The 10,507-nt window shown below is 38.0% G+C and overlaps 1 protein-coding gene across 30 annotated transcripts; it reads left to right on the forward strand.

Moving 5' to 3' along the window:
- The first annotated feature begins 249 nt into the window (after window positions 1-249).
- LOC103928117 lies at window positions 250-8,407 on the forward strand. 30 transcript variants are annotated; one of them, XM_048570769.1, is made up of 9 exons: window positions 250-879; window positions 1,989-2,080; window positions 3,615-3,669; window positions 3,759-3,854; window positions 4,262-4,335; window positions 4,438-4,526; window positions 4,931-4,999; window positions 5,209-7,432; window positions 7,906-8,407. In XM_048570769.1, the coding sequence occupies exons 1-6, from the start codon at window positions 730-732 to the stop codon at window positions 4,442-4,444; spliced, it is 474 nt and encodes a 157-aa protein (XP_048426726.1). In that variant the 5' UTR covers window positions 250-729; the 3' UTR covers window positions 4,445-4,526; window positions 4,931-4,999; window positions 5,209-7,432; window positions 7,906-8,407. The 30 variants fall into 30 exon arrangements, 13 of the variants coding, with proteins under 13 accessions (XP_048426726.1, XP_048426720.1, XP_048426724.1 ...); XM_048570768.1 differs by having other exon boundaries at window positions 268-879; window positions 4,413-4,526; XM_048570764.1 differs by having other exon boundaries at window positions 271-879; window positions 3,759-3,884; window positions 4,265-4,335; window positions 4,413-4,526.
- Window positions 8,408-10,507: the final 2,100 nt, after the last annotated feature.

Raw genomic sequence — 10,507 nt, forward strand, 5'->3', positions numbered from 1 at the left:
TGACTAAGTCTCGACCAATCCTGCCTCCATTAGGACTTTGAACCAAGCTCTTTATCCGGTCACATTTTTTCTCAAATCTCAGCATCCTCGTCCTATTGAGACTTCTTGTTATGCTAGGATTCGACTTTCCCATCAATCTGTCTCATACTAGGACTCGACCTATCTTAACCGAGCGGCCCATAATAACTAAAATTCGCAATGATTCTAGAATCATACTGCCGGGCTGAGAACAACTCCTAACTCAGCCCACACCAACATTTTGGGCCCAAACAATGACTTAATTACATTTTTGTGGCATCAACTTTTGGCTATATTTGCAACTACACTCATACATGTTATGTTTTAGGGAAAATGTTAGTTTGTGAATAAGGATTTAGAACTACATGTGTTTTTGCACTCTTCCATTCATGTTGGTACAATAACATGTTTCTCCTACCAAAAAAAAAACAAAAAAATCATATCATTTGCGTGCTGCGTTTCATTATTTTTTTTAGCGTTTGTTTATGGGAGCTTAACAATACGAAAGAACGTTTATGCAATTATCCGCTGAACGTGCCATAGTTGTCCATCCTGTTAACGACCATCGTTTTTTTCCCTCAGACTATTGGCTTCTGTCCGTGTCTTCGTTGTCTTCTTATCCTCCTAATCGGAGAAGAAGGGGGGCAAAATCAAATCCCAGCTGTACGTCGTCGTTTTCTAAGGCTTCCCATTCTTCGTCCTCCGAATGCGATGGCGTCGGCACAGAAACAATCCGCGAATGTGGATCTCTTCGATGCGTATTTCGGACGAGCGGATTTGGACCGCGATGGGCGGATTAGTGGCAATGAAGCAGTCGCTTTCTTCCAGGGCTCAGGTCTCCCCAAACAGGTCCTTGCGCAGGTACTCTCTCTCTCTCTCTCTCTCTCTCTCTCTCTCTCTCTCTCTCTCTCTCTCTCCCCCCATATATATATATATATTCTTATACATATATTTGTATAATTGGATGTGTATTGTAGTGTGTATGATTATCTTTGTGTAATTATAGTGGTTGATCAGGATTTGATGCTGGTAGAAATGTGTTTCAAATCAGATTGATTTTGAATTGGTAGTCTAATTGTAGTTGAAGTGGTTAATGTGAGCTCGGGATGTCGTAATTCTCTGATCTAAGCTGAGATTTTTATTTTGTGTTAGTATAATTCGGAATTGATGTTCAAATGGTAGAAAATAAGTAGATGAAGGATTTATACTATAGATAGTGAGGTTGAGAGAGTTATGTTATCAGGTCATCAGGTCATTAATTTACTTTCTGGTGGATCTGTTCGACCTTTAGAAATGTCTTATATGACCCAAGGATTGACCTAGGATTGTTTATTACATTACAATAATGTAGTTGTAATGTAACTGAACTGATGCATCTTTGCAGAACTTGTACTCTCCCTATCCCGGAATTAAAGTTGTTTATTTTTCCTTGTCTGACAATGTTTAGTTGGTGGCATTTAGCTTGAATTCCTGAACATAACAGGCTAGATCAACGATATTTTTGTGCGAGATGCTTTGCTGCTGGATTGTCATTCTTTGCATGATGTGTTTGTATTTTGATGTAAAAACCTACTTGATGTGAAAAATATTTGTAGATATAAAATTTTATTTGTAATTGAGAGTAATTTTTTGCTGGCCAAGAGGCATACAATCATCCATAAGTACTGTTAAAGTGAGTCATGTCTAATGTTCAGTCTAGATATAGAATGACTACCGATCATGCCACATTATCTTGAAAGAGAACATGTCATTATTCCATATGAAAATTCAGGGTGCGTTAAACGCTCATATAGTAATTTCTTTGAGCTGATAGTGCAGGCATGGACATTGTACATTGTTACAGTTATGCACCTATATAGTATGACCACAGCCATAACTTTTGGAAGCTATAAGTTCCCCCACTCTTAACGTTATGCTCTTGTTTACATCCATCAGAGGTTTTAAAGCAGGTGTGGGATTTGTCCGATCAGGATAATGATAGCATGCTTTCTGTCAGGGAGTTTTGTGTTGCAGTATATTTGATGGAGCGGTTAGGGATGCCCTCTTCCAGCAGTGCTACCAAGTAATGTTATGTTTGATTTATCCAATATTTTTCAACCTGAAAATAATTACTCCAATGCTGTCAATGTAGCCTGCATCTGGTATTTATCAAGAAAACAAATTAATAATTTATTTATTTATTATTATTTTTTTAAAACCATATGTCTTTCTTTGGTGGAGTATAGTTTCTTATTTTTCACTTTAAAAGGATTTCAACAACAGCGACTGGTGCCTGGTCCTGATGCTCGGCATATGTCTGTCTTTGGAATTCTTGTGATTGTGGGTTTTACTTTGTTCTTAATATCGCTCATTTCTGTGGGGAAGATTTTGATCAAGATTTTGAAGTTCATGATCAGTTCTTTTATATTAGTAATCTTAATGATTGGCACTTCACATGTTTTTAGTGCATGGCATTCATTATACTTTTTATTTTTTATTTTTTTATAAGCATTCATTATACTTTATTGCAGTTTTGTTCCATTCTCAGCTTGTCTTTCCTCATCCTTCTGATGCAATTCCCTTGGTTGTGCATATTGAACATTCTACAGTAGTTTTAAATTTTGCGTTTGAATATAATTGTTCTACGAGTGGTAGAGTTTTGGACGTCCTAATCATTAGTTGCTTTTAAATAATTGGCAGACTTCTATCTCTTTGATTTCTGCAGTGTGTAAGATTATTTTTATTTTTTTTTTGAACTATTGGATGTTTGTGGTCTGAATGAGTATTGATTCTTGAATTGACAAGTACTTTTGGGAGGAAGTGCAGATCATGTGTTTTATCATTGTCCTATTGCTTTATATGTGTGGCTAAGATTGTGTAGGGAAGGAAATGTAAGTTGGGTAATTCCGGCAGGGTACATAAGTAGTTTGGTGGTGATATGAAGGCTTTTGTGAGGGTGCAGTATGCCAGCAATTTTTGGAGTTTCTTCGTTTGAGAGAAACACGAGTATCTTTGAAAACGATATTTGGGTGAGGACTAGTTACGGAATAAAGTTAGATTTTGTTCACCACGTTGGCTGACCATTTTCTCAATTTTATGATCCATATTATTTGATTGGAAAGGTAACTTTTTTTGGATATTCTGATTTATATTGAAGGCCCTGTATGTACAAAGAAATTGTATTGTTCATGTAGTCTAGTTTTTATTGTTGTCCGTTTTATGGTGGGGGACAACTTAACCGAAGAGATTGCATTTTGTTGAGGAGATTGGGTATGCAATTAAAGCATTCCTTCTTATGCACCATAATGGTGATGAAATAAAGATCCAATGGTTGAAGAAGAGAGAGAGAGGGGAAAAGAGGGGGGGGGGGGGGGGGGTAGTGGGCATGGGAAGAACTTATCCTGTGTGTAAATTTAGGGCCACATTTTTAGAAGATAATTATATATTACTGTAGGCTCAGAATATTTTAAAAGGCATTTGACTAAAAAATGTAAGAATTTTGTATCTAGCTACTGGCATAAGGAAATGATGTTTTAAACTTTCAGTTTTTGAATTCTGATTCTGCATATTTGCTTTAATCTGTTTACCATTTGGTATAAGGATTTGTACAAGAGCAGATGTGACAATCGCCTTACAGAGATCACAGAAAGGGCCTCTGCTGATAAATATGAGGTATATGCTGTAGGATACTTGAGCCTAAGCACATATTTGCATTAATCTTTAGCTACTGTCCTGACTTAATGAATACTACATGAATCTAGGCTGAGTCCCTGGCTAAGAAATATGAAGAGAAATACAAACAAGCTGGAGATGTAGCCTCCAAGTTGACTATTGAAGAAGCCACGTTTCGTGATTTACCTGTAGCTTACACCACATATAAATTACAGGTAGCTTACACCATATATAAATTTGTGGACAATTAGTGACCCATGTTGTGTGTTTGCTTTTGCTTATTCGAAGATCAAAGTGTCAAGTGTTTGCCATTCGTTTTATCTGAATCATAATTGCCTGAACATGTGAGATGGCGTGCTTTTATTTTTTATGAGATAAGTGCCAATAAAAATTCAAAAACAAGCATGAGTAGGACATTTTACTTTTTGGAGAAACAAAAAGAAAATTATTTTATAGTTTTTAGGCCTGGAGGGATAGATAGCTGATGACAGAGAGAAAGTAGTGTGGGAAAATAGAATCGGTTGAATGGTCATACCCCAAGTGGTGTATTCTTTTTATTATCATTGACTGAGTATTTTACGTGATTTATATGCAGGAGAAGAAAATGGAGCTAAACAGGGCAGTTGTCAAGATGGAGCAAGAAGGTGATTCTGATGCGCACTTCAGGTACCTTTGCACAATCTTGTGTTTAAAACTTACCTTTGCTCAACTTGTCTTAGAGCGTTTCCAACTGAAATTTTCAGGATCGTGTTGATCACATCCATTTAGATCTTGATGGGCTTGTGAAAACTCTCAATGAGCACCGCAAGAATATGGACTAGGCGGAAAGCCTACAACATTAACTGAGCTTGCCTTTGGTACTTTGATCTCTTTCCTTAGCTAATTTCTTGGGAGTCTAAGAATCTTATAAATAATGATAAGAATACTTCCATTAGCTTATTCTTTATCAAACTATCTGATGGATTGTAGATAGAACACATTGTTGTTGGATATACTTTTACTTTGGGTTTGTCAAATTATTTCAATTTATTAATGGCATTGCCTTTCTAGAACCCAAAAGTCATTCTGTTGTTAAATTATCAAAATCCTACCCAGAAACCCTTATTTTCACTATCGCAATCTTTTTGTAATCACTCTGGTTTGTTTCACTATTGTAAGCGTTTCATGGGTGTGTTATTTTCTTTTTCATTATTGTTCACTGCTGCGGTATTTGTACTACATTGCATTTTGTAAACTGAAATTTTATTTTATTTTCATATAGGCTTGCAACCTGGCATCCAAGAAGGAGCTGCTGACTGGGATGAGGATTGGGATAAGTTTGAAGACAAAGGTATGCCAAAATTAGTTATTATAGGTCCAGTATTGTCTCTGAGATAATAAAATTCTGGTAGCACTTAGATTCCTTTCACCTAATCACCTCGTGGTAAATGGATCATATTGCCTGCTGTTTGTAGTTTCTTTGTCATCTGGTTGTGGTTTGCCAACCTGTTTACGACTTTTAACTATTTGAGGTGACCGATTCAGAAGTTTAATTGTCAGGATTTGCTTTTGTCGAGGAGCTCACTCTTGATGTGTTAAATGTCTTGGCGCCTTCAAAACAGAAATCATCATCAGTTCAGAAAGAAAAAGCTCTCCCAGTTGAGAATCCAACAACTGCTGCTTCACCTGAAGTTGATGTTAAGACAGAAAAGCCTCAAAGTGCAGATGCCAACCCTATCAGGACTGGGTCATCACAAGGAGGTGCTTTTCCCAGAAGAGCCGCCCTTTTACTTTCAACGATTTTGTTCCTATCCTAGGACACCACTCTCAGCCTTCAATTCAGGATATTCACCGCCAAGGTACAAGGATAGTTTAGAACTTTCATTCGACACCTTCTCTAGGTTTGATTCGTTCAGAAGCACACAAGATACTGGATTTTTTCCTCAACCAGAAACACTCAGAAGATTTGAGTCTATGCGCAGCAATGGAGAGTTTGATCAGGGTCATGGTTTTCCAACATTTGATGACATCCCGGACCCTTTTGGCTCTTCGCTGCCATTTAAGTCATCGCTGGACAGTCAAACTCCAAGAAGAGACTTGGACCCCTTTGGATCTTCAGGGCCATTTCGGATCACTCGACGGTCAAACTCCAAGAAAGAATCAGTTTTTTTTTCAAGTCTTCAGTGCCATTTTGGACATCATTCGACAGTCATAACTGCTAGAGGAGACTACTCCATTTAGGACATGATTTGACGGTCAAACTCCAAGAAGAGACTTGGACCCATTTGGGTCTTCAGGGCCTTTCCGGATGACAATGGAGACTCCAAGAAAAGACTAATCGCTGGAGTGCATTTTAACCGGGTAATTGTTCTGCTTTGTTTTTGTGTCTGCTATTCTCCGTTCCAAGCCTTTCTATCGTGGGTGGGACGGGCCTTGTGTTTTATGATTTGAAATCACTCAACTTATGTATCTTTTGTATTTCATTTCTTTTTGTATGCATCTCGCTTGTTCTTCATTCTTTTTTTTTTTTTTTTTTTTCCTTTAGCTTGTTGCGCGACGTATAATTTTTCTCCTTAATTTTGGAATGTTCCTAGTCCTATTGAAGCAAAGACCCCTTTAGTTTTATCGTTGTTACAAATTTGATGATTGTATTATTAAACCTGTGCCTTTCTTTTTTCGGCCTTAATTTGCTGTAATTTTTTTTACCCTCTCTAATGAACTTTGTTCTACCAATTTTTGTTTGGTTCAAACAAGAACAGTGTGTTTTGCTGGTGTTAGTCCAATTGGGCCATTCATATTTTTCGCTCATTGCAGTTCAGCCATCGAACTTTCATGTATTTTTGTAGTTTCGAATGTTCAAACTATCGTGCTTGGTCGTGAGATATTTACTTTGCCCTGGGTTTGGCGTATTAATTAATGTCTAAGTTTATAATATAAAGGTGAATTTCAAGATGCCGCTAGACTTGATTAAAGAAAAAAAAATATGATAGTACACACACTTGTCCATAACCTTGCGCTTTATAATGTATAAACAATTCTAAAATAATAAGAGCCTAGCTGTTTGTCAGTCTTATTCTTGGACAGACAAGTGAGTGCTGTCCTTGAACTTGCCATTGTCTTCAGCGCCATGCAGCCTTCAGCTACAACATTACATAGCATTGGGAGCTCTGGCAAAACTCAACCACAAAACTCAAGCTTGTCGAACTTTGGTGAAGGACAGGTGGGGCAATGACCGGGATACCCCTTGGAAGTTGTAAACAAAGGGATCACTCCTGCAACAAAGGATGTATTTGGGCGGGCAACATCAGGACCAACAGCTTCCCTACCACCTAGACCACAGGCAGGTTCTGGGATCAGACCTCCAAGACACCGGCTAAGGATTCCAAACGATCAAATATCTGGGAATGGCTTTACTCACGACTCATCTATTGAAGATGTTTTGTGCAACCCCATCTCAACCAAAGCAGAATTTTCCCCTTGGAAGCATACCCGTCTCATCAGCCTTGTGCCAGTATCTGCTGGGACCCAGTCTTCAGCCAGACTCAGCAGGCCCAGTCATTTGAAAGAGCAAACCAGTAGGTTCCCAGCTCAGACTAGTGCTACTGGAGTTTCACCTGGAGCTGGGAACTCGGCTTCTAGTCAGTCCCATATGTCATGGCCTAGGATGACTCAAACTGATGTTCAAAAGTACACTAATATTTTTGTGAAAGTTGACACAGACAGTATGGGAAAATCACTGGTGAACAAGCCCGCGGCATATTTGTGAAATGGGGATTACCAAGAGGTAGTACTATTTTCTTTGTATTCATCTTTTGGCTTGTGTTTTACAGGCACAGGTGCCATGTGGTTATTGAAGCTCTTTTCTTTTCATTGTTTCTCTTCTATGTTAGCTGGTAACGAACTGATGCATCTTTGCAAAACTTGTACCATCCCCTGTCCCGGAGTTAAAGTTGTTTATTTTTCATCTTTTGGGTGGTGGATGATTGACAATGTTAAGTCGGTTGCATTTAGCTTGAATTCCTGAACATAACAGGCTAGATCGAGCATATTTTTGTGTGAGATGCTTTGCTGCTGGATGTCCATTCTTTGCATGATGTGTTGGTATTTTGATGTAAAAACTTCCACATGCCATAGATAGTTTGTAGATATAAAATTTTATTTGTAATTGGGAGTAATTTTTTGCTGGCCAATTGACTTACAAATATCCATTATCTTGCCACATTATCTTGAAAGAGAACATGTCTTTTTCAACAACAGCAACTGATGCCTGGTCCTGGTGCTTAACACATGGCACCCCCATCTGGAGGAAGGCCACCGAAGCCAGTTGCTCCTTCTCATGCTAAGGAAAAGCAGCGGCCCAATCAGCAGAATGGGAGATTGCTAGAATTGGAGAAACATCTCGTAAATCAACTGAGTATAGAGGAGGTTAACTCAGTGAACTAAAAATTCAAAAAGCAACCGACGCTGATAAAAGGTACTTCGAACTTTTGTATTTCATTTCTGTGTATGCATCACTTTTTCTTCATTCTTTTTTTTTTTTTTTTTTTTTTTTCCAAACGCCTTTAGCTTGTTGCACGACATATAATTTCTCTTCTTAAGTTTGGAATGTTCCTAGTCCTTTTGAAGCGAAGACCCCTTTAGTTCTATCGTTATTACGAATTTGATGATTGTATATATTGTTAAACAGGGGGTGTGCCTTTCTTTTTCGGCCTTAATTTGCTGTATTTTTTTACCCTCTAATAAAATTTATTTTGCTGATTTTGTATGGTTCAGTTTTCAAACGAGAACAAGTTTTGCTGTTGTTAGTCCAATCGGGCCATTCATATTTTTTGCTCATTGCAGTTCAGCCATCAAACTATCGCATATTTTTGTAGTGTCGAATGTTCAAACTATCGCGTTTGGTCGTGAGATTTTACTTTGCCGTAGGCATGTCGTGTTAGTTAATGTCTAAGTTTATGATATAAAGCCTTGCCTATTTTTCGTCTTATGTCTTGGACAGATAAGTGAGGTATCAAAGTACAAACTTTACGTAAAGTTTTTCCTAATTCTATCGGATAATGATGCTTAAGATTGTTGGATTAAAAGTCCAAATCATTATCTGTTCCACTGGCTTCAGACCCATGATCATCACTTTCGTTTGCTTTGAACTCACTTGATCCACTGGCTTCAGGCTCATCTCTTTGATTCACCACCTTCAGAATTGTCATCTTATCCTGTTTCTTCTTCTACTTTTGGTTCCCTCGACCTGTAGTCATGATCAAATTTGAATTTCTCAACATCTTCGGCATACAATAGGCTTATGCCACAACACAACATTCCACCTTCATATCGTCCAACGGGCAGAATTTAACAGAGGCCTCATTGGCAAGTTTGTAAACATCAAGGGAGCCTTTTTTTGCTACCTCTTCTAGAGGACTCATTCCACACATACACGCGATGTTGGTCATAACAACAGTCTTTCCCCCGCCGCGGAAGGGGGGGGGGGGTGTGGGTGTACTGGGATAAACACGTCAGAAATGAATGGTTCGTGCTTTGCACCCATGAATTTGACAATGAAATTACCTTTTACCTTCAACTTACACATCAGCTTTGAACCCAGAAACAGCAGCAGAGAGAGCGAAACCAAATAAACCTATTCGAAACCAATTTGAAGAAGCTCCATGTTTATTGAAGATCCCTCACTTTGATAGCTGAACCAATTTACTAAGTCACAACTTGCGTAGTGGCAAACACACATTAGCCAATAGGCCCAACTTCTCGGCCTTATGCGCTTTATGTACAAACTTTGTTGCTCGATTTCATCTTTTGATCAGCAGAGCATCCAATGTAATTTGATCTCGACAAGGACCACCGTAGCATTTGGGTGACTAACTTCTTGGTGCGTTATTAGTCTAGAATTCATGTGGGATGTAAGAGCAACTCCACCATGGCTAATTGCGCTATTGATGGGCAACGAAATCCATTCCCCCCCTCCCCAAAAACCCAATCGAGCAATTGGGCTCAAGGTGAGCTCGAGGAATAAGTCAGGCAAAAGCCTGAACTCTTGAGCGGATGTGACGTAAGGCTGACGTCAGTCATATTATTAAATTTTTTTGGATCAAGCGCATAAACAACACGCATGAGTGGGGGTGCGTTTCTGACAAGGTTTCAGAAAGTGGGGCTTGTGTGGCAGCCCACTCAGTTATTGTTGTCTTGAACCGACGTGGTTGCTTCCAGGCTGTTGGATTTCCATGATAAAAAAAATTTCAAATCTCCCCAATAGCTAGATGACATGGCACAATCTGGACCCCTTGATTTCCAAATCAATGGTCCACATTTTTTCGGCTTAAAAAAAAATTAGAATTGTTACCGTTAGGCCATGTGTCACATTAAGGACAGGTGGATTTCAATTTTTTTTTGTAATCCAATGGTTCACATTAATTAAGTTAATAAAAATTTTAAAAAATATTAAAAAATTAATTAAAAATTTGAAAAAAATTTCATTTTTTCTTAAATTTTAATATTAAAAAAAATAATTTTATTTCTATAAATGCCTTAACATTATCTTCCATCTTACACTACATTTCAATATTTTCGAATACGAAAATCTATCCTCAACGATTCTAAATAGACACTGACATGTGGTCCGACGGAATTGGTTAAAAATCTATTCGAAAATCTATCCACTTGTACCTTTGGATAATAACATATGGTGTGACGAGATCGGTCAAAAATCCTATCCGAAATTAAAAATAAAATTATTATTTTATTATTTTATAAAATAAAAACTACTAATAGTTTAATACGAATTGCCCGTGCTATTTAGTTTAGGGGTGGAGATGCACTTGAGCAATTACTATTCACTGCAGGCAGTTACTAT

The sequence above is a fragment of a genome, unplaced genomic scaffold, assembly GCF_019419815.1.
Source record: "Pyrus x bretschneideri cultivar Hongxiangsu unplaced genomic scaffold, Pyrus_bretschneideri_v1 Contig55, whole genome shotgun sequence".
Classification (NCBI taxonomy): Eukaryota; Viridiplantae; Streptophyta; class Magnoliopsida; order Rosales; family Rosaceae; genus Pyrus; species Pyrus x bretschneideri.

Excerpts from the sequence above, each read along its gene's own strand:
- LOC103928117 (XM_048570763.1), top strand. The coding sequence starts at position 730 with ATGGCGTCGGCACAGAAACAATCCGCGAATGTGGATCTCTTCGATGCG. Across the intron at positions 2,081-3,614 it reads TCTTCCAGCAGTGCTACCAA|ATGTGACAATCGCCTTACAG; the intron begins GTAATGTTATGT and ends GTACAAGAGCAG. Across the intron at positions 3,885-4,264 it reads ACACCACATATAAATTACAG|GAGAAGAAAATGGAGCTAAA; the intron begins GTAGCTTACACC and ends ATTTATATGCAG.